Here is a 24,405-nt window from a genome sequence, read left to right on the forward strand (position 1 = left end):
TGGCGTAGACGCAATGTCCCTAACAGTAAGAAATTATTTTCTGGATTCTTCTTTGACTTCTCAAATGGTAAAGTTCTGTTTAATGGCATGAGTACACTTTTGTTGATAAAGTTCCACATGTCACTGTGCGTTTTTACCTGTAAAACAATGTAAATCAAGGGCAACACAATAATAAGACAGCAGCTTGATAACAAACCAAAGAAAAATTCTAAAAAGAATTCAAACAACACATTCATTGCAAACATTTTTTTTATATTTCTGATAGAACTGCAATCAATCCTTTCATCAATAGATTTGATTATGAAAACATAAAATGTACTTTGCATTTGTTTGCACATGTCTTTTGTCATGAATCTGATGTTCAGTAGATGTCGTTTGTTGATGTGGTTCATTATTGATTCTCGTTTCTGGTTTTTATATTGCTTAGACTGTTGATTTTGCCATTTGAAGGGTTCGACAGTAGTCCTGTTTGGGCCCTTTATAGCATGCTGTTCGTGGTCAACCAAGGCTCGGTGTTTACGATAATACTATGACCTATAATTGTTTACTTTTACAAATTGTGACTTGGATAGAGATTTGTCTCATTGACACTCAAACCACATCTTATATCTATAAGCTCTGGTTAGTAATGTGAAGATAAAATTGATTGTCAAAGTAAATAAATATTATCAACTATTAACAACTGATTTGACCATCAGGAAAAGGAAAGTTTTTGTCAAATAATTTTTTCAGCTCTACTCCAAGAATATTTATTATTATAGAACACTTTTACAGGAAGAGTAGTAATACCATTAAAACTTGTACTTACAAAGTCAAATTTCTTCTTGGTGAACATATTGTTGACAATTTGTGACTGCTGAAAACATTGCTCAACAGGTCGATGATTGTGGACTACCAATAACATAACAGTAATGAATATGAGAAATATAATGATGTCCTGAGTTTTTGTTTGCAGTGTCGCTGTCAACTCACTTTCCTGTTTCCTTTGCTGAAGATACTTTTTAGGAACGTGATCGGGTATGCTATTCTGTTTCTGTGTTCTTTTTGATGCGTACTGATCGTCTATAGAGTCTAACAAAGCATAATTAAATTTGTTTTTATTTCATTTTAAATCTGGAAATGTTGTTGAAGCTGTTTCAAATAGATTGAAACTTTGTACATAGACTCATACAATCAGAATACAGCAGTGAACCTTACATTGAACTTTATCTGAAGCAAAAGTTCGGAAGCAGTGTCGATGCAAGTTTTGCATTAACAAATTCATTCATATTTAATTTTTATTTTTTTAAAAAATGTGTAATTGCTTTAAATGTTTAGCTTGAAAATGGTTTAATAATAGTACATAATCACATCCGCCTAGATGGATGATTGGATACTCAACGCCCCGGGGCAACTTAAAATTCATATTAAGGACGAGAACATGTTAATGAATATTAACAATGCTTTGTACTAGACGGACAGACTGAAACTGAAACTGATTCAGGAATCTGATGTACAGTTGTTTTCGTTTGTTGATGTGGTTCATAAATGTTTCTCGTTTTTTATATAGATTCTACCGTTGGTTTTCCCGTATGGATGGGTTTATACTTGTCATTTTTTGGGCCCTTTATAGCTTGCTGTTCGGTGTTAGCCAAGGCTCCGTGGTGAAGATCGTACTTTGAGCTATAATAGTTTATCTTTACAAATTATGAAATGGATGGAAAGTTGTCTCTTTGGCACTCAAACCGCTTCTTCTTCTATCTTTTAAAGAGGGATGAAAGATACCAGAGGGACAGTCAAACTCATAAATCGAAAATAAACTGACAACACCATGGTTAAAAATGAAAAAGATAAACAGACAAACAAAAGTACACATGACACAGCATAGAAAACTAAAGAATAAGAAACACAAACCCCACCAAAAACTAGGGGTGATCTCAGGTACTCCGAAAGGGTAAGCAGATCCTGCTCCACATGTGGCACCCGTTGTTGCTTAAGTGATAACAAATCTGGTAAATAGTCTAATTTGGTAGGTCACATTCATGAAAGGGAAGGGAATTGAAGTGACGACGTAATATGCGGAGTAATTTTACTCCTACCTTCACTTCCTTGCACAATCTGTGGTGGAGCATCCCCAATCCTCACTGGTCTCTTCAGTATAAAAGTAATGATCACAGCAAAAATTACAATGGTCAATGGTTCTAAAATTACTACATCGTCTACAAATGCTGTGATAAACGACACAAGCCATTCCAAGCTCTCATAATATCCATATTTCAAACCATACAGCATAACAAAAAAGGATGTAGTAAGGGATGTTAACGACACCGTTGTCCAAGCTATGTATATTACCCACCACGGCAACCTACAAGTACGATACACTATAATTAACATTAAAAATATGGTATCTTTACAAAAATATTGTTCGTATATCAATGTTGTAAATGTGGTGATCCCGTGTTTCCATGTATCCTTGTTGGAACTGTGGTTTTAATCAAGTAGTGATCCCTTGTTTCCGTGTATCATTGATGGAACTGTGGTTTTAATCAAGTGGTGATCCCGTGTTTCCGTGTATCATTGATGGAACTGTGGTTTTAATCAAGCGGTGAGCCTCTATGCTCGTGGTAATTGTTAGAACTGGTTCTAATCTTAAAAATGTTTACTTTTTACCTTCAAATTTGTAATCATTTACATTATGAGTAACCAATTCGAATGTTATAGAAATGGACATTATAAGCTGAATAAAATCACGTACCTGTATTTTCAAAGTTGTATTCGAGTTTTGATTTTTGAATGTGTTATCTTGATTAAACTTAGACATGTCTTAAATTTTCCTTGAAGTATAATTGTGTCAACGAAACAATGATAGCTGTTCAATATAAAAATTATCCGTCAAAAATTAAGCACCTCCAACGCTTTTCTGTATTAACATTAATAAAAAGTACTGAACATCAAAGGATGTATAAACACGAGGCAACACTTTGATCTTTTCGTTCAAAAAAGGCATAAAAAATACCTAAATTTATCTCAGATCAATTTTATCAGAGGGATTAGAAACCTAAGTTTCTTAGTGAAACTAGACAAACCGAATAGAAACGTAAATTCGATCTGTAATTCATCTTCATACACCAATATACCAAAATATAAATCAGGCTTTACAAAAAATGATCATAAAATCTAATGATTTCCATTGAGCAATAAGCTGTAACGCACCTTAACTCGATCTAAAAATCACCATTAATTGGGAGTATACCAACTATAAGATCAATTTCGCAGAACGAAATAATGTCTTGATAACTGTTTGATTTAACATGTTTAAGGGGAGAACGACGGATATAAGTAACCCAGTAGCTGCGGTCACCTTGTAATTAGGATCACAGAAAAAAAAACAAATAAATGATATGCTCTACTTACATATTTCTGTTAACAGCAATAGTTTCTGTCTTTGTATTCTCTAGTAAGTTGTCATTACCACTATTTGAACAACTGCCATCTCTTTGAACTGCTGTATAGCGATTACTTTTAGAAGTTCTTGGCTTAGTTCGCATAAAAAGTTCAATAATAATAAAGTTAATAGGGAACATGAAAATACTACTTTCAATACCAATTACTATGTCTTTCAGAGAAATTGAAACTGAAAACCAACAACCTCGGATTTGACCGAGTCCTCAGTAGGTATTCCATGAAACATTAAACAAGTCAACATTGTGCATAACAGTAAAGATAAGGCACAGGATAACCTTTGGACTCTCGTAAAATCACTGTTTGGTGGTTTAGACAAAATGCTTAACCATAAATGGCCTCTGCGTAACTCTTGGCCCGTTTTCAAAATAAACTGGTGTCTTAAATTTGTTTTAAGCTCTTCAGTAGATGTGTTTGTCAAACGAAATTTGGTAGATTCACTCTCCACACCAAGCCAATTTTCACAGTAGAAATTATATATCTTCTTCATCTGGATATCTTCTATTATTATCCTCGACAAAAACCTGAAAGGCACAATTAAGTATGTAGACATGGTGTAACATAAATTTCGTATTTACATAGTAATTGGTATTTTGCCTTGTTATTCATAAATTGTAGGTCCATGGGAAGATATCTTAACCTTAGATAAAAATAAGGATAACGACGAGACACTTCTTCAATATTTTATAACTTTATATTACCAAATTGAAAAGAAGATGAATTGAAAACAATACTTAAAGAAGCGATTGCTGCCAGAGCCTTGCTCACTCAAAGTCTTTTAAATTCAGGTTTAGCATACTCAACGTATATGAGAATAAAAAAAGCTTCATTTAGGAAACCATGAATAATGTAATACTCGTGAGGTGATTTATCCTGAAATTATTTGATTTATAAATTTTCTCAACAATAAATTTTACATTCTGATTGCAAAAGAAAAAAACTAATTTTAAGGTAAAAAAAAATCATTTACTAATACAATACATGCAGATAATAACGAACTTATATGAAGCAAATGTATGTACAAACCATGACGGCGATGAGCCACTGTTGTCATGCCATATGACTACATTTTCAAGGACACCGAGATCAAATGAAGAGGTCATTAAAAACCAATCTTCTGCACCGGTTTGAAACAAAACCTGACCAGATGAGGACTTTGATAAACAATGCCTCGCGCTTTGTCTCTTGTCGCCTTTGATGTAACATGATATATTTGATGTAGTTCCTGCTTTCATACGCCATCCTGTCACAACACACATGATATACTTGAAAGGATCCGAAGGGTCACTCGGAAAAGGAGTAACAATCCCTCTCTACAAAAAGAAGAAAACGCTCGATTGTATAACATTTCCCTTCAGTTCAGAGGTTCACAAGTTGTTTTCGTCTTCTTTTGAGTGATCATAATGTAAAAATAATAACATTATTGCAAATTAAACTGTTTTATGAAAAAAAATACCTTTGGAGAACCACACTGGTTCCCACAACAATTACATCGAAGATGATTGACGTTTTAGCAGGAACGATGCACCAATGCTGGTCGTCTTTTCTGGTACTTACCAAATTAGAACCTTCTCAAAGACCAAAATTAACACATGGTGCCGACTGCTGCACCATTATTTTGACATTTACACCTTTATACCTATTATAGAAATAAGAAACTGTGGTATGAGTGCCAATGAGACAAATCTTCATCTAAGTCAAAAGTGCAAAAAGTAAAAAATATACGTCAAATTACGGCCTTGACTCACACCGAACAGCAAGCTATTAAGGGCACCTTTATAACTAGCGTAAAACAAATTAAAAAGGAAAACCAAAGGTCTTAAATATACAACACAACGAGAAAAAAAAAACACCTATGAACAAAATCAACAAAAGAAAACCACTGAACAACAGGTTATGTCTCTTTGTTTTCACATTGATGTCAATGTAATGTAGTGAAAAAGTCACATAAATGGGAGGTTTAGTGAGCTATAAAACCATGTTTGAACCTTAATTTTTTACATAAAAAAATGCCTGTACCAGGTCAGTAATATGACAGGTGTTTTCCATTCGCTTGATTTGTTTGAGCTTTAGATTTTGCCATTTGATAAGTGACTTTCATATTTGAATTTTTCTTGGAGTTCGGTTATTTTTTATATTTTACATATTGGAGTCTTAAACTTGATTGTCATTGATATGGTTATATTTATAAATTTACTGTTTACTAATTTTTGAATTTTTTGAAATACTAAGGTATTTTCTACCTCAGGCATAGATTACCTTAGCTGTATTTGGCAAAACTTTTAGGAATTTTGGTCCTCAATGCTCTTCAACTTCGTTCTGTATTTGGCCTTTTTACCTTTTTTTTGGATTCGAGCGTCACTGATGAGTCTTTTGTAGACGAAACACGTGTCTGGCGTTTAAACTAAATTTAGTCCTGGTATCTATGATGAGTTTATATACATAATTGTTGTTTTCTTTCATAAAATAATCCACATTTCAAAGGGTGCTTACATGTCATATATACTAAAGAACTTGAAATTACAGAATCTACAAATCGTCTTGGTTTTTTTTTTTATCTTTTCTTCGATATTGACACAAAAGGACGACTTTCAACTAGAATATATGACACACAAGGGATGGTTTCCCTATCTTTGCAGTATAACATCATCAGCTTCATCCCTTAGCCTATAGACTAATAGATAACCGTAGCTGTATTTTGGTCAATTGTATTATGAGTTTCGGGTTCTCAAAAATATTCAGCTTCGTACTTTTTTTGGACTTTTAACTTTTTGTCTTTTGCAAACGAAACGCGCGTCTAGCGTACTGAATTTCAATACCATGATGAGTTTATTAACGTATCTCAGTAATACAGGTACGCTTATGCATATTCACACTATACGGAATTCAGCAACCGGGGTATTGTTCTCACAAAAGAAGTGCTCAAACAAAAACCGATTGAAATCGACACAACACAAGTCATTATGATGAATGGGTTGACCAATACAATGTATCGTTGTGTCAACTTAGTACCGACATGTTTTTAAAGTCTTTTATCTTTGGACACCAAATAAGACACCAATACCAGGATTAAATTTTTATATTTACGCCAGACACGCGTTTCGTCTACTAAAGACTCATCAGTGATGCTCGAATCAAAAAATGTTTAAAACGCCAAATAAAGTACGAAGTTGAAGAGCATTGAAAAAGAAATGTTAGTGATGGTTTGTATTATGTAAAGGAAGAGTTGCTAACCCTGCAGATGAACTCGGTCTTGTTTTTGTTTGTTACCCTTTTTTGTACATAATATACAGAGATGTGTAAATATAAGTACCACTGCTGAATCTCTACGATCTGCTTGTCTCGCCCAATAAAGACCAACAAAATAGACCATCCAAATCAAAATCACTGTACAAACAATAACTGGATTGTCGAAAAAGGTAAGAAAAAGCAAAATATCAGCTATCGGGTCAATGAAATTTGGTATGACGAAAATTCCTCCTGCAAAATCCGTTAGATGATCACAACCACACTCTAAACTCTCACCAGATGATAAAGGTGATACCTACAAAGATATAATAAATAATTAAGATTTCTAATCAATGTCCTTTTGACAAAACATGTAATGAAACAATAGGTTTGGACGAACGAGCCCTTCGATAGTTTAACAATGTCTAGTTATCATTATTTGTCAATGCCAGAAAAACATTAACATTTATATTTATTTGAAAATTGGATAACATTATACAGCTTAAGAAGCTCTACTTGAGTATAATTACATTAGTCATTAGGTGTATGTTTCATTACAATCTCGCGTCATTCTGGAATTGACATTCATTTTACAATAAAGTGCACAGGTAAATAAAAGAAAAACTTGATAGTAATCGTGTTTTCATGATTATAGCGGGAAATGTAGTTATAAGTATTGAACATGTTGAATGCTCCTTTTAGTAAATGCGAAGGGTTGTAAAAGCGTTGCCCGTTTTCATATTTTTAGAATGAAGCGTTTCATACAAAATTCGGTCAACGTTTTTTCAAGCCAATCAATTACAAAAAAAGGCATTCAATTCTTAAATAAAAACCTTATTGATTTACTTAAAACCCGACTTATATACATACAGTACCTAAGTCTCAAAAAAATAATTAGTAATAAACTTGTTTAAAACAACTGACTTCATATTCAGCAATTTCAGGGGGAAAATGGTTTACAAAATTTGATTTGAATGAACACGTTTATATCAATTGGATAATATAAAAGACTTGACTCTCTAATTGTTATGAATTAAAATAGTGATCCTGGTGGAGAGTTGTCTTATTTGCAATCATACCAATTCTGCTGATGTTGATGTCAGATAGAATAATCGACTAGCTGCAAATACTTCGACGAGTTCAAAACAAGTGATTTCCGATAGAAGGCTCTGATGTATCGGCAATCTGAAGAATTAAATTTGGCAAGTAGTTTAAAAGACTTTTTTTGTGATGTGAAACACAGGAACTGATTATTGACATTCTATGATTTTTACTAATTTATTTATTTATTTCAATCCAAATGCGATTCCTCACTGTATACAAATTGAATAATTATTGAACGTTGGGACAAAAATTGCATACATGACCTTTTGTTCATATTTTCTACACATATCAGATATGACTACTATTTATGGAGTAAATAGAGAGGTGATTTATAATAGATTTAAATGAAACCCTATGCAAAAGAAAACCTACAAATTACATCGTACAATCACAAAAAAAGAGAATCAAAACCTATAACAAATTATAACTTATGCTAGACAAAAATGAATCAGTGTACAGCCAATAAGGTGTAAAGACGTCATCAACAGATTTGAGAAAAAAATAGGACCTAGTTCAATACCAAAAATATAAGAATCTACGCGTTACATCCAAAATTAAATTATTAAGAAATGTTTCAAATTGATGATAACAAAATCAATGTCAGAATGATAAGAACAATTTAAAGAAAATAAAAAATATTGTTGAATTGATAATCTTTGAGACCAGTGTATACAAAAGTTTCATTATGTTTTACTGAAGAACATATAGGACTATATATTCAACATAAACTATAAAAATTGGAAAATGAAAAGCATGTTGGTCGTCATTTGTCCTCCGATCAGCGCGCCATTATTAATTGATGCAGATCGTCTTTTCAAAAATTGAAAAACAGCCATTTCTTTATAATACTTTTGATTTACAGTTTAATAAGCGTTACAAGTAAATCAGTGTTTTATGTGGCATATTTCGAAAATATACTTCAATATTTGTTCTCCACATTTTGTATAAATTGCGCTTTGCGCTTTTTGATTATTTGTGTATCTTAAGTGACATTCACTGGAATTGAAGAACAGATAAAATCAAAATAAAGCCAAACAAGTGACATAACCTAAGAAAACACGTAGAAGGGATAGTATAGGGGTGATGCAAGGAAAGCCACATCAACCATAACAAAGAGCCCAAGTAGCTTTCATATTTATATGTAAGATAGTAAGATAACACAATATATTATTGAGAAACAATGATATGATAGGCAACTGGTGAGTTTCTCTTATAATTGTTCTTTGAATATGCTAAGTGTAAACTGTACCGAGACTGGAGGAAAAGGAAATGAATTAAAACGGATTTTCAAATAATAACACACCTTTATTATTTATGCCTAAAATTAGAAACCATTCCAGAAGCTCACGAATTTTGACAAGTACATGAACATATGAAAAGCCAATTAATTATTCTTTATTTCTGAATTCATTGTAAGAGGGACGAAAGATAACAAAAGGACAGTCAAACTCATAAATCGAAAATAAACTGACAATGTAATTCTCCCAACTCGACAGTAGAAGGCGTTAAACAATAGACAAAAACCTATGCTCACAATTATTTTACTTTGACATGTATACCTTACATCCATCAGCAAGCAATTTTCCAACTGTATTATCCCAGTATCGACAGTTTATAGCAGTTGTTGAAATGTTTACTGATATTTCTGGCGCAGTGGTATTGGTTTCGTTGCCACCGCTATAAATGGCAAATATCCCAACACTCCAGGTGACAGTTGTGGGTTTAGGATCTTTTAGAAATGCCGTTCGTGAACCAAGCAAGACCATTCCATTTATTGTATCATACATTGAAACTTTCTTTTGGAAATCTATTGCAATTCTGATTGACACATTATATTGTGGTCCATCTGTGATAAGCTTCATCATATAATATTGGTTTGCCCTCTGTGAGACTTTCAAGCGGAGGAAGTTACTTTCATCAGTAACATCTTCATCTGTGGCATTTATAGTATAACGTTTGTATTTTGCGTGTTCTAAAAAAAGGATATAAGTTCGAATATAGTTTATGCCACATTTCACTGCGTTTAATCTAATTATGTGACATTTTTGCATCATATTTCATTTATATTCAAAAAATATTTGTTATTGTGGGCCTCACCACAAAAGTTATTAAGAATCTGTGTGTCAAAAGATTTTTTTTAAAAGATGTTTCGCGCGTCTGTACAAAATTTAGTCCTGGTATCTATGATGAGTTTTTTTACTACCATTTTGTTCTCTTAGCCGATCACTGCAAATTATATGGGGAGTCTTTATCAATGCAATAATTATTGTCCTGTCCACGAGTACTCTTTTGTTTGCAAGTTTAAAGTCCTGTTTGACTTAAAAGCGAAATCGCGGGTATTTTAAGTCATACAGATACATGCACACAAGACAAAATTTTTAAGCCCTCTCTTTTTTTCAAAGTCCGTTATTATTTTGTTTTCTGTTATATACCATTATTTTTGCGTTTCTGTATACTATGCACATACGTATCTATATAATAAAAAAATATAAAAGTGTGTTTAATTTTCAATTAACTATTAATTCTATAAAGTTTTTTCTCCATGGCGACCGCTGCAGTATATCATATAGAGTCTTTATTCATTATAGCAGTATATTAATCATAGTATATAAATGCAGATAAACGCAAAAATATTTGTCCTGTCCCCGACCGAGTAAAATTATGTGTTAGTTAAAACCGAGGTATAATAGTAGTGGTTCTTACAATCTAAAACCATGATATGGTCAACGCTCTACTTAGCTTAATTATTTATCATTTTTTTGTTATCCATCATACGATTGGTTCTGAATGTTAAAACCGGTTGTCATGTTTGACTTAAATAAAGGCAACAGTAGTATACCGCTGTTCAAAACTCATAAATCCATGGACAAAAAACAAAATCGGGGTAACAAACTAAAACCGAGGGACACGCATTAAATATAAGAGGAGAACAACGACATGACACTAAAATGTAACACACATAGACAAAATCCCACGAGAATAACAAATATAACATATATATATAACATCAAAACCAAAAACATGAATTTGTATAGACAAGTACCGTGACACGTCTTATCGCAATGTGAATTTACACTCAAAAATAAGAGAAAATAAACGACACAACGTTATAATGTAATACACACAGAAACGAACTATAATATAACAATGGCCATAAAAGTCGGTTTGATGACAGAAACTCACTGCTATTTTATAAAGAGAGTCTCTATATATTATAGTTATATATGAATCATAGTATACATGCAGATAAACACGAAAATAATTGTCCGAGTACCTATGCAAATTATGTGTAAATTAAAACCGAGGTATAATAGTAGTGGTTCTTACGATATAAAACCACGATATGAACAACGCTCTGATTGGCTTATTTATTTTTCATTTTGGTTATCTATCATACGATTGGTTCTGAATGTTAAAACCGGTAGTCAAGTCTGACAGTCGGTTTGGTGACGGAATCAATTTTCGGACGCTTTATTTTTCGTTTTGCTCCCAAAATAACCCAAATTGAATAGTAATTAGAATGGGTGACAAATGCGACTTTGCATGGTACCTATAGGACACAGAGCATGCATGATGATTAATTTATTGTGGAATGAAGAGAAGCGAGACATAAAATGAGGTCTTCTCGTTTAATAGTATAGATTTACCATACATCTAAGGCCGAGTTCAAAGAGATAATAAATAGATTATCACGTGAACGCACTCGAGTTGATATTCGGAACAACTCTAAGTAACTCTAGGGTAAGGCCCTGACCAAGCATAAAAAATAAAATATTCTCATTGGTTTGACGTCATTCAAGAGTTTCTCGAGTTTAACCCTGGCTCGGTGAAGGTTGGAACCAGAGTACTAGGGGTTAACTCGAGTGGTTCAAGTAAAATCGTATTGTTGAAACCCGAGTAAGTAAAGTTAACTCAAGAGTTTGAAGTGAACTTGGCCTAAGTAGGTAATTAAATGAACACCACCTTTTAATCATGAGCAGTAAAAATGTCATTATTTCTTTTCGAGTTACAAGTTTGCATGGTCTTTTCCAGCTGTCAAAAAGATCAAATTATATACCGTTTTGTCCATGTAGAGAGATAAAATTGCCCCCGTTATTCAATTTTTTTTTAAATTAAAAAAAAACGGGGAAATAAAATTTTATATATATTTAAGCTGTATATATATTGAATTTGCTTAAAAATAATAGCAGTTTTTGCAATTATGAAGAGCTGTCAACATCTTAAACTCACTTTTTTGGGGAGAATTAAAGTAATTAAAGCTTTTGCTTTTCAGAGTTGGTGCACTTATTGACTGCATTGCCAAAGATATCGCACTCCTGGGAAAGAGAGCTCATTCCATTATTTTCATATGAAATGGAAAACAAGGCAATATTTAGCGTAACACGCTCATTGGTGATATTTCACATGGTGGAAATAATATAGTTCATTCCTTTAACATTGATTTGAAATGAATTGAATAAATAGAATGATGTCAAACCCTAGTTGAGGCTGGCAGCAGTTGTTACTGGCAGACCTTTAATAGTATGGGCTTGAAAGTGTTTAAATCAATAGAAAAACAAAGGATATTTGGTATCAATCCATGACACAAAATCAGTTCAAAAACAACAAAAAAAGATACAAAAAGCAGGAACAGCACTTTTATTGCTGTTCTTCATCTCAAAGTCACAGTGAGAGCTCCAACCCGGAGCAAAAAAAAAAAACAACATCACCTCACTGTAAATTCAAGACGCCCCCTACCATCGGCTTGAGCAGAAATGTTTGCAAAAATAATTTGAATAGACCTTTTAAGATGTAACACCTCTTTATCGGGTCCGGTCAAAAAAGAGCATACTGGAAAATAGTACATCTTTAACTATTTTGCATACATTTAAGAAATTAAAGTATAAGATGAAAGTTGAAAGACAAGTGATCCATGTAGAACACGTCTGCATTTTTAGAAAGAAAAGTGACATTTTATCCTTATATATATTTTGAACTTTTCTTCTTTCCCTTGTAAGTGATTAATTCGACCTCATTGAATTACTATATATGTGTCCTTCCATTCAACCCGTTAGCTAGCGATTGTTTGTGTATGGACAAGTCGTGAACAGACGTTATTACGAAATATGTCAGCAATGAAAGTATATTTTTGAAAAAAAACAAAGGTGAACCTTTTCGTTGACTGATTCGATCCACAAAAAAATCATTATTATGTAAGTAAAAGGATAATTGACGTATTCCGTATTCGTTAACCTATAACATGAAACCAAAAAGACATAGACATTGAAAATTCTAATTTTAAGATGTCACTACATATTTATATCTATGTTTATGATTATGTTGGGTTAAGTGACCATCGGCAGACTCCGGATATCATCCCAATAGTTAATAAGATGGTGTCTAGACTAAAATACACACACAATTTAAATTTATGTACATGTATTGTTAACTGTTTATTTCAGACGTATTGTACTTTGGATATATGTTTCAGTATGTTATAGATAAAATCTGAAAATTTGAGTCAATGAATTTGACAGCAAATATGTCCCTTTATAGAGTATAATAAAGAAATACAAATTTCTTAAATATCTACTATATATCATAAAGAAAAATGATAAAGACCAAGTTTGTGAAATTTTTTGGTCTCCTTTATATGTAATATCTAACTAAATGTTTCATATTATCTTTTTTTTAGAGTGTTGTAAAAGAGAAAGTAACAAGAATGTGTCCATACATAGTACATGGATGCCCCACTCGCACTGTCATTTTCCATGTACAGTGGACCGTGAAATTGGGGTCAAAACTTTAATTTGGCATTTCAATTAAAAAGATTATATCATAGGGAACATGTGTACTAAGTGTCAAGTTGGTTGAACTTCAACTTCATCAAAAACTACCTTGACCAAAAACTTTAACCTGAACTTTGCACTATTATTTTCTATGTTCAGTGGACCGTGAAATTGTGGTCAAAACTTTAATTTGGCATTAAAATTAGAAAGATCATATCATGGGTAACATGTGTACTAAGTTTGAAGTTGATTGGACTTCAACTTCATCAAAAACTACCTTGAACAAAAACTTTAACCTGAAGCAGGACGAACGGACAAACAGACGAACGAACAGACGAACGGAAGTACAGACCGGAAAACATAATGCCCCTCTACTATCGAAGGTGGGGCAAAAAAAATCAATCAGTCAACTTATATATACTGCATTTGTTACATAATATTTAACCCCTTAATACCCTTGTCAGGTTGTAGTATATGGGGGTATGGAAAATCCTGAATAATGAAAAACATTTAAAACGATGACAATGGGAAAAACCCTATTTATATTAAAAACCTTTCTGTAAGATAATACAGGGCGCCGCCCGGGACTCCTGTGGTTTTATACTCGAAATTCGATTTTGTACGGACAAAAGTGAGTTTTGTTCAACAAAAATTAGTTTAGTTTAACAAAATTTGTAGTATACTAATCATACAAAAATGATCTTTCAATGGACAAAAGTTACTTTTGTCATGACAAAATTCATTTTTGTATTACAGACTTGACTTTTGTTACCTATTGAGCGACAAAAGTCAATTTTGTATGCAAATTAGTTTAGTTTGAATTCTGTGAACTAATTTGCATACAAAATTGACTTTTGTGACACAAAATTTACTTTTGTTAGACAACATTGACTTTTGTGAGACAAAATTGACTTTTCTGAGACAAAATTGACTTTTGTGAGACAAAATTGACAAAGTTAAATTTTGTCTCACATGAATTTTGTCTCACAAAAGTTCTCTCACACAATTGACTTTTGAGTTTTAATTTCCATATCAGGTAACAAAAGTCAATGTTGTATGCAAATACGTTTATATTTGCATACCTTTTTGACAAAATTGACTTTTGTCATGACAAAAATGAATTTTGTCTACAAAAATGAATATTGTCATCACAAAATTGAAGTTCTCATAAAACAAGTCTCTGTATCACATAGTTTTGTAAGACAAAAATGATTTTGTTATGACAGAATTGAATTTTGTAAAAAAAACACAAGAGTCCCAATCAGCGCCCCGTAGGTACTGAGTATTTCATTTTCATCCCTTATTGCGTCACAATACAGCATCTAAATTATTTATACAATTTTTTTGTTTTTTCCGAATTGATTGCATGGTCTTTGCTAAAGATAAAATTTCAGATTTGCATATGTCTGCATAAGTATATTTACTTCAACTTGATTTAAGCTGCTTCTGAAATAATATTCTCCTTCTATATCACTTACTCAATTGATTTTTGTTGTCAGGATTTCTGCATTAGTCATAAAAAAGTTCGATTCTTATTTGGACTTATTTTAACAGATAAAGTAATGTCGGACTCATATCTTGGCTAACATCTAGAAATTTACAATGAGGGTCAGTTGAAAACAAATCTTTACGACAAAGGAGATGATTTCAGCTTCCATTTCTATGTGGCAACATTCCAGAAGCGCCTGCATACGGAATATATATTGATACGATAGTCCCGGGCATGTATTTTCTATCATGATTTCCTTGATAGAGGGTTGATGCTCAAAAGGAAGCTGTTAAACCAAGAGTTTCAAATGGTGAAGTTGAAATCATCCCTTCATAAATTTTACGGACGCCATCACGAGTTGGTTGACCGTTATGGAATAACCGTTTCACAGATGATATCGGATATGTTCCTTATGTCGTTACTATAATCCTCTTCCCTTTTCACCACGACTGTGATCTACCGAATTAGACTATTTACCGGGTTTGTAATAAAATGAGCAACACGATGGGTGCCACGTGTAGAGCAGGATCTGCTTACCCTTCATGATATCACCCGCAGTTTTTGGTGGGGTTCGTGTTGCTTAGTCTTTAGTTTTCTAATTTGTGTCGTGTGTATTATTATTTGTTTGTTTGTCTTTTTATTTTTAGCCAGTGAATTTATTTTCGATCTATGAGTTTTACTGTTTGTATGGCATCTTTCGACCCTTTTTTAACATGAACATTTAAAAACATGTGCCCTTTTTTACACTCTTTGAATAAGTAAGATTCTTCAAGAGCAATACAAATCTATACAAGAAAAGACAAAAAGAAAACAAAAACAGTCATGTCCAAAAAACATTAAAAAGACATACAGATAATAAATTCAACAAATTTCTCATAACTTAATGTATATAGAAAACTAAGTTAAACAACAAGTACTTGTAAAACCCGTGGATAAACTCCGACTTGAATGATGGCACCTGACGTTTGTGTTTTTGGTGACAAGCTGAATTCTGTCGTGTGCCACCATAGCCAGGAGAAGATGATGGGAATGCGAATGAAATATGGGATACATCTTTGCTGATCTATGACACATTTATTTCGATCGTACCTGTCAACAAAATCATGATGACATAGAAAAACTGTCGAAGAGGTCACTTCAACTTTATCTTTTAAATCCCTTGTGTCAATATCTTTATACTATATATTTAGCAACCAACTCAAGCCATTATAATATGCGGCACAAGCAATGCACTTATCAAAGATATGCAGGGTGTATATAGCTCGAGTATTTCTGCATAATGCATGTATAAGTGAATTTTGCTGTAACGAACAGCACTGTAAAATTCTCGATGTTAGTCTTATAGGAGGAATTGTTTTCGTCGAATCCGTTATTTCAAGTTCAAAAGGAAAGCTTAGATCATCATATATGATTATTGATTTTTATATTTTTTACAAAATAAATGACATTACAAGTATTGCTAAACATGAATTAAAAGGAAACTTTTTTTTCGTCGTGATAAGGCCGTATTAACTGTTGCAGTCACCTGTTCTAGAAATGGATAATGAGTATGACCAGCAAAGCAATAGATATCTTTCTCTCAAAATATGTGACCATTTATCGAAGTGAAGTTGGAGTCCAATATTTAGTACTTAAGTGAATATCCCGAAATGAAAATAATTGACAAGACTTTCTCACAGATCAAAATCTATATATCCTTCCTTTACAGTAAAAATGAAATATGACTTGAAAATTGAAAACAGAAAGTTGCTTCCATTATGCTACAGTTTAAAGATCATCGCAGAATGAATATTATAATTCGTTTTAAAAAGGGTTGGTTTTTCGGTCATTACTTTGTACGTAAATTAGGCTGTTAGTTTTCTCGTTTGAGTTGTTTTACATCTGTCATTTTTTAACCTGACTATGTGGTATGGGCTTTGATCATTCTTGAAGGCGGTACGGTGACAATATAGAAGTTGTTAATTTTTGTGTCATTTAGTCTCTTGTAAATAGTTGTATCCTTGTTAATCATACCACATCATTCTTCTTATGTTCATATGTATCCAAAAACATGCGACCAATTTTTTATCATTAGTTAAATATTCTGTGTAATACTTATACTTACTTCCAGTGGGAATTTTAATGATAACAGGCATTGGTAATTCCTGTACATGAAGTTCACCCTGATTGATATCCCTTAGAGTTAAAGATATCATAGGTGTGTTTATAAATCTAGATGTTTTGTCGTAGATTCTCGGATTTCTGTCTGAAAATAACATCTGTAAAAAAACATATTAAAAAACTAAAATCACAAAGGATTCGGAATCACGCAACTGATCTCAAGAATTCCATTAAGACCTATACAATTTCCATCAGCTAAACAAAATTAACGAGCAATGCCAACTGCTGATCAAGTTATAATCAAAAATGTATGTGTTTAAACATTTATCGATAAGGAACCCATGCTGTATAGTAAGCAATAAAACACCCCTTACTGCAAAGCTTTAGAACAAATTACAAGAAAAAGATGTCTTGGTTCAAGCAAATAACATAAAAAACGTAACTTTGAAAAATGGCCAACCAACCCCCTTTTCAAAAAGGACAGTCGTATAACAGTACAGCGTTAGAAGAAATAAAAGTGCAAGATTATCTATTTGGGACGATAATTCGAAGGTTGATAAATCATTTTTTTTTTACAGCAAAGACAACTAAAGTATACCATTGACTGTTCAAATTGCAAAGAAACAGAACTCAGGTTTTCACCTAAATACATTTTACAACAAAGGTTATCATGCCATTTTATTTCGAGACTTTTATCATTTCTCAGCTTTTTAATTTCAATGATCTCGATTGATTAATTATTCGTTTTATTTTCAAATTAATGATACATATACATTTTACCATAAACAAATGTGCTCTTACGCCAACATCACTGGTTGGATGGATGGTTAAACAACAAGTGAAATAACAAGGAACTTCTTTCTAGATACAGACATTTTCTCATGTAGAAACATATTGTTAATAGTGAAAAAAAAATGTAAAAAAAAAACACACAAAAAAACCCCAAAAAAAACAGATTGTTAATTAATACCATTACTTGACAAGATCAAAGGTTGCCATTCCTTTTACGCATTGGTTGTTTGTGACAATCTCATCTTTTTTCTAAACTTCCAAAAGACATTTAACAAATAGACTCCAAATGCCGGATATAACGCATGAACATCCTGTCCACTTTCGTCCATCTGACTATTTGAAATGTTTAACTTACTAATACACTTGAATAGTGTGGCGTAAATTCAGGCATATCCAAATGCATTCAAAAATTGCACACCTGGTACAGTTTTTAGGTTAGAAAAGTAACGTAATCAATGGCTTATGAATTAACTGATGGCTTGGAATTATTAATATATTAACCAATCAGTTAGTATGTGATGCATAGTTAATAGATATGACTCATAAAATATGCCTCACCAACGTATAGGAGTAATACGACTGAGGTCAAACGTGTTGTGGAACTGCTGACCCTTCATTGGCATCTCAATTCACATCATTTGATGTTTGAGTTCATGTTGTTCAATCTGTAGTTTTCTGAGTAGTGCATTTCGTTCTTGTTATATTGGTGTTAAATGTTTTTCCTCGACCAATAATTTTCTAATTCCCTTTCCACCAATTTACTTTGTTTCATTACATTTATACTCATAGAATTGTATTTGCTTACATTCTTTTGTTTGCCTGCTTAAAACTGGACATATTTTGACAAACCTTATGATATAACCATTATAATCAAAGCTATATCAGTTTTGAAATCTTACCTGGAATTTAAAGCCAGTGTTGCTGACTTGTTTAAGTTGCTCCTGTATTTCTGTTGGTAGTTCAAACGAACTAGTGACAGTCGTGTTGCCAATTTTACGTGATGTCTGGATATTCGTAGAAGCATTTGATGATGTATTAAATTTTGAAATTCCAACCAACAAATTCATACTTTTTGAGGAGAACTCAATGTTCTTTGGTTCTTCTTTGTCAAGAGTCTGAAGTGCCGTTTCCGCTATCATATCAAGAGTGTGAAGAATTTTCTTTGTTCTTTCTTCCTAAAACAAAAAAGATGAACTAATTATTACTACCATCAATGAAAGCACAGAGCAAAGAGCATTTTTACTTTTGCAAAAAAAATCTTTTTTATTTCGTTCTGGTTCGTTAAAAGTAATTACTTATCTTTTAAAGTCAACTTTACATTCTTTTTTTGTTTTGTTATACTTATATTATTAATGAGGGAATAGTCATTATTTACAAGCTAAAGTTGGGGAATCTTTCACCAAAACCTTGAAATAAAATGTAACCCCTTTTGGTGAGAAAAGTGCAAGAAACCAACTGGCTCAAAAAAAATAATTTGAAAATGTTGACCTCCCCCTTTCACTCTCGACGGTCAATCTGTCATTCTCATGTATACTGCTTTCACTCTCCAGTAACTCTTCTATTTAATGAACATGGCAGCCTATATCAAACTTTTTTGCTGTTTTGAATACAATGCCTAAATATCTTTTTTCCACACAATTATCCAAGTTTTCCGAAATAAAACATTTTGCTTTTTGATTAAAACACATTCTTCTCGAACAAAAATATAAATCTGTGCATAATTTCAAGAACGTTGTTCAATTGTTCAACATCAATAATGTTAGTACTAAATGAATGCTTTTCTTAACAAAGGTCATATATTCCATTCATATGAGGAGAAAACAAAAGGGGTTAATTTTCTGTTGAAGGATACAGTTGTTTACACTTTGGAACCAGAAATTTCAATTTCCTTTTAACAGCCTTTCTACGGTTGTGGCTCTTCTTTTATGTTTTTATTCCAACTTCAATCATGCCAAATTTACTTTTTATAATAGCTATGAATCGCTTGTATTTATTTCGCAGTTTTATCACTGATATAAAATTTCCTTCACTTTGTTCTTCCGTTTATATAAGGAAGCAAGCATTTTTTAATTAAACGATGTTAAACTAAACACTCACAATAGTGTAATATGACAAGCAGAAAAGTCTAGCTATGGTGACCCCAGGCCAGAGATTAAACTGTCAACAGTTTACATGATATATTAAGCTCAGTTGACTTAAAGGCATTTATTTGATGTTACAATGTAAGATTTAATTATCTCAACCTTCAACAATAACTAAAACAAACACATGCGCTGCTTGAAACTTGCTGTATTAATAATTCTGATTTAATTGTTCGACCCCCTGTATCATCAGTATTATTTTTGAAAACAATGTATAAGTATAAAAAAAAATGTTATGAATGCACATAAAAGTACTCTATCTCTCCCTTGCTGGTAAGTAATGACTATTCCCTGAATTGACTTCTAGAACGTATGGTTTTTCTACTCATTACTTTTTTTTTTAGTTCCTTAGTTTGTTCTACGGTTTGTACTTGTACAACATCGTCATATTCGGCTATATAGTCACTTTCTGGATATTCATTGCCTGAATCATGACTGCCTGAATCGTTACTGCCTGAATCATTATCTCCTGAATCATTATTTTCTGAATCATTATTTTCTGAATCATTATTTCCTGAATCATCTTTTCCTGTATCAACATTTTCATTATCTGTCTGGTCGTTTTCATTCTTGTTGGAAGGTTGTTTATCGGTGTCTTTATCTGGTTCAGTAACAACCTGTGCGTCTAAAAGGTTTGCACTTGAATCAAACAACGATCTAAGGAAAACAAGGATATTTTTAGAATTATCTAATTAATACTCAAAACTAATAATAAATGTCAATACTTTATAAGGTTCTAGGATATTGTTTCATTCATTGTTGTTTGATTTTATACTTATTCACTCTTTAAAATGTAAAGGTACATGAATGCATCCACTAATTTTTTTTGTAGTTAAACCATTCGATTTTGCGCTGTTCTGTGGAGACCATAATCATTAACTCTCATCCCCCATCAAAACAATGGTGAATGCGAGTTATATAAATACATGATTTTTTAATGAGCTATATGAACACAAGAGGTGTAGAAGGATAAACAAAATATACCTAAGAGAGTTGTAACAGTGATAGCCTCACGAAATATAGAGAATATCAGTAAAACTAAGTTTAAATGAAGATTTTAATAATAGAGGAGGAAAATGTCATAAACAGATTTTAAAAACCCAACCCAGGTCAACTTTGCTTTCTTGAGCTGAAACCTTAGTTTCTTAATAGTGCTTTATGATTTCACAAATAAGTTCGGGAACATTAAGATCAGGAACAATAAGTTCCGAAGTTTAATAGAAGATATGTGCTACAGCATAAAATTACGATGTACTTGTGTGTGATATAGATAGTCTGATGTTTTTCAAAGTTGCTAGAAGAACAAAGAATAAAGTATAAGTTTTCCATGGATCACCTTCATTTTGTTTTTCGCGCCCTCACCCCCCCCCCCCCCCTTTCAACCCCCCCAAAAAAATTGTTTTGTTTTTTTAACGGCCACCAAAGAATGGTACATTCCAGAACATTTCTCTCGGAAACATTTGATATTAGATTAGTTTTTTTCACCAAGTCTACGAAAAACAATTTTATCAGATGTAAAACTTCTGTGATATGCTTTTCTTCTGCAATCTTAAGTTCCTAATTCATCAAAATCTACTCCTTGATGATGGTCAATGTGAATAATTCAATAAGAGTTGATTTATAATTTTAATGTACAATGAATATGTATATATTTCTTAGATTTGAGGATATGTGTTGCAAACTATAAGAGGAGTTAATTAAACAAAATGTTTACAAACGTTTGCCTGCACGCCTTACAACAAAATTTTATATGTTTACATCACAAGAAAACAAAACAAATCAGATTTACAAATTGTGGAAAAAAAGTTACCTTAGATGATCAATTTCTAAAAAATAACTGGGACCAGTCTCTTTTGGAATAAGTTTAGCAGCTGTGAACGGAATTGTAAGATCAATTCATTTCAAACTGCCTCTTCAAGGAAATTCTTACAGCAGCACATTATCTACCCCAAGGTTCAGATTGCCTTAGCCGTCATTGCCATCGTTTTTTTCCGAATTTGCAGTTATTAAAAAGTTAAACTTTGTAATATTTAATTTGACGTTTTTTATTCTAGCACCACAGATAAAACCTATGTACACGACACGACACGTGAGTCTGGCGTACCAAATCATTAACCAGGTATCTTAGGTGAGCAAAACTATTTTCAAGTTAATAAAGTATAGAGTAAAATTAAATAAAAAGAAACTCCTACAACCTGACAAGACATATTCAAAATAAAATACATTTCAATGGAAACTCTCTAAATAACCTCTTTCAAGATTTGTGTTGAGCATAATTTAGTGGTCATGCAAAAGAAATAAGATTTAACAAATTGTTAATGATTACATCTGTCAACTTACATAACCATATGCTGTACCTTTGCTGTTTCATCTTTATTAACAACATCGGTGTGTGCTAATTTTTCACTAGCCTTGTCTATAACGTCAAGCAATGAATCCTTGAATAAAAAATAACCAAAATATTATTTTGTTGTGAAAGCTGTTTGAATTCAAACGGTGATGATTATAAAATATTTTCTACCTCTCACAAATTCTTATACAATTCGCCGTTTCATAATCTAATGCATCCTGGGTAATATTTTCCAAAGTGTACACCGAAACGTCGTGATTGGTTAAAATTGTCATAAACAATGGAAATTCAACCAATGACGTGACGTTATTTTCTATTGTGGTACGAACAATGAAATTACTCATGATTCTTTAGATTCTGAAAAGTCGAATTGAAGTTCATTGACCCTTCGGCTTAAAATAAAGTAATAGAATTTTTTATCAAGACATGTAAAATATCAATCCTTTCGATTATTTAAGAAATCACTTTTTGAATAGCTCTCTAATTAATATTTGTCAACTGCAGGAGTTGATCTACCTGAACATTATCCGATAAGAAATCTTTTTCTTGCTTTGATATTTCAGTGGCTGCTTCTATGACTGATTCAAGTTCCGCTTCGTTTTCTGTCGGTAATGTTGTTAATACCGAGACAATGTCCTGAACAATCTGTAAACAATCAAATAATCCTATAAAGCTGTTTGCAGGTAAATATTATCAAGAAATTCGTTGTTTGCTAATGAAACTTGGTTTAATCATTATTGATTATTAAAATGCGTTATTAAAATGCGTTTTTAATCTGTTTTGTTCCTTTCCATATATATATATATATATTATTGACAAATTGACCGAGATTAAAATTATGGAAGTTTGAGAAAAATATAATCCTTTCCGTTCAATATAATAGTAATCCTCATCAGTGTTTGTCCTCTGTTTATATAAACGTTTTCCTTTCATTTAGAAAATTTCGTTTTGACAGTGAATCATTGATAGATTCTTTAATATTCAGTGACAACACACATTCAGATTGTAGCGAGATCGCGGTATGATCGGCATAAACATGTAATTTTCGATGGAACTTTGTTCTTATTATGATTCTACAATGATTCCGCTACGATTATACCACGTTCTCACCCCGTTTTTTATGCGACCTCACTACGAATATCATGATCTTACTACACTTATCACGTTCTTACTACAACCCTACCACGATTTATCTGATTACAACACGATCTTACCACAGTTCTACTGCGATTATAGAACGCTTTAACCACGACCATACCATGCACGTTGAATACCGCGATCTTTCTACGCTATCAGCAATAACGTCAATATCGTGTTCCACATAAATAAGGTGCCACTCCTTCTATTTCTCATTAAAACGTAAAATTCTCGGAAACATGCCATAAAAATCTACCTGATCTCGTGAACATGGTGGTAAGGGTAGACGTAGAAACAGGGCCTCTAATAATAATCCTTATCCAGGTGAAAAATCGGACCGACCAATCGAACTTGAATCATTACCTATTGCTGGTCTATCAAGATAAAATTACAATCTTTTGAAAGAAAATAAATCCTATTTTTCCTTCTCTTTCTCAATAACAAATGTTCGTTAAGATTTTGTACCTGTGGTAATGATTGTAGAAGCATTACATCATGAACATCATGTTACATGGCCTTGTGTTTCCATGGTTCAATTGAAATTGAAACCTAGAGAGCTTTTATATATTTTATATGACAATAAATTTTGACTATGACTAAAACTGGAAATGGTCGTAGTATGAACGTAGTCGGGTCGTAAGAAAAGTGTGACGAGGACGGTATCAACGTGCTAGAATCCTACTATGGTCTTCACATCATGGTATTCACGTGGTATGATCGTAGTAGAACCGTGATGGGGTCGAGGTGAGCACGGATGGTGGTTGTGAGGTCGTAGTAGAAGCGTGGCGAGGTCAAGGTGAGAACGGATGGTCGTAGTGAGGTCGTAGTAGAAGCGTGGTGGGGTCGAGGTGAGAA

At 32.6% G+C, this 24,405-nt stretch overlaps 1 protein-coding gene across 1 annotated transcript in view; it reads right to left on the reverse strand.

Annotated features, from left to right (window-relative positions):
* LOC143044450 (uncharacterized) overlaps window positions 1-24,405 on the reverse strand; it is a 127,284-nt gene continuing 102,879 nt past the window's right edge. Inside the window, exons 11-22 of the mRNA XM_076216474.1 lie at window positions 22,930-23,058; window positions 22,404-22,501; window positions 20,396-20,720; window positions 18,822-19,097; window positions 17,135-17,288; window positions 9,333-9,745; window positions 6,755-6,985; window positions 4,468-4,754; window positions 3,394-3,965; window positions 2,079-2,344; window positions 809-1,071; window positions 1-137 (exon numbers count right to left, since the gene is read on the reverse strand). Coding sequence (XP_076072589.1) covers window positions 3,599-3,965; window positions 4,468-4,754; window positions 6,755-6,985; window positions 9,333-9,745; window positions 17,135-17,288; window positions 18,822-19,097; window positions 20,396-20,720; window positions 22,404-22,501; window positions 22,930-23,058 — 2,280 coding nt within the window. The 3' untranslated portion in view covers window positions 1-137; window positions 809-1,071; window positions 2,079-2,344; window positions 3,394-3,598. The remainder of the gene's footprint in view (window positions 138-808; window positions 1,072-2,078; window positions 2,345-3,393; window positions 3,966-4,467; window positions 4,755-6,754; window positions 6,986-9,332; window positions 9,746-17,134; window positions 17,289-18,821; window positions 19,098-20,395; window positions 20,721-22,403; window positions 22,502-22,929; window positions 23,059-24,405) is intronic.

Source organism: Mytilus galloprovincialis, chromosome 9 (assembly GCF_965363235.1).
Source record: "Mytilus galloprovincialis chromosome 9, xbMytGall1.hap1.1, whole genome shotgun sequence".
NCBI lineage: Eukaryota > Metazoa > Mollusca > Bivalvia > Mytilida > Mytilidae > Mytilus > Mytilus galloprovincialis.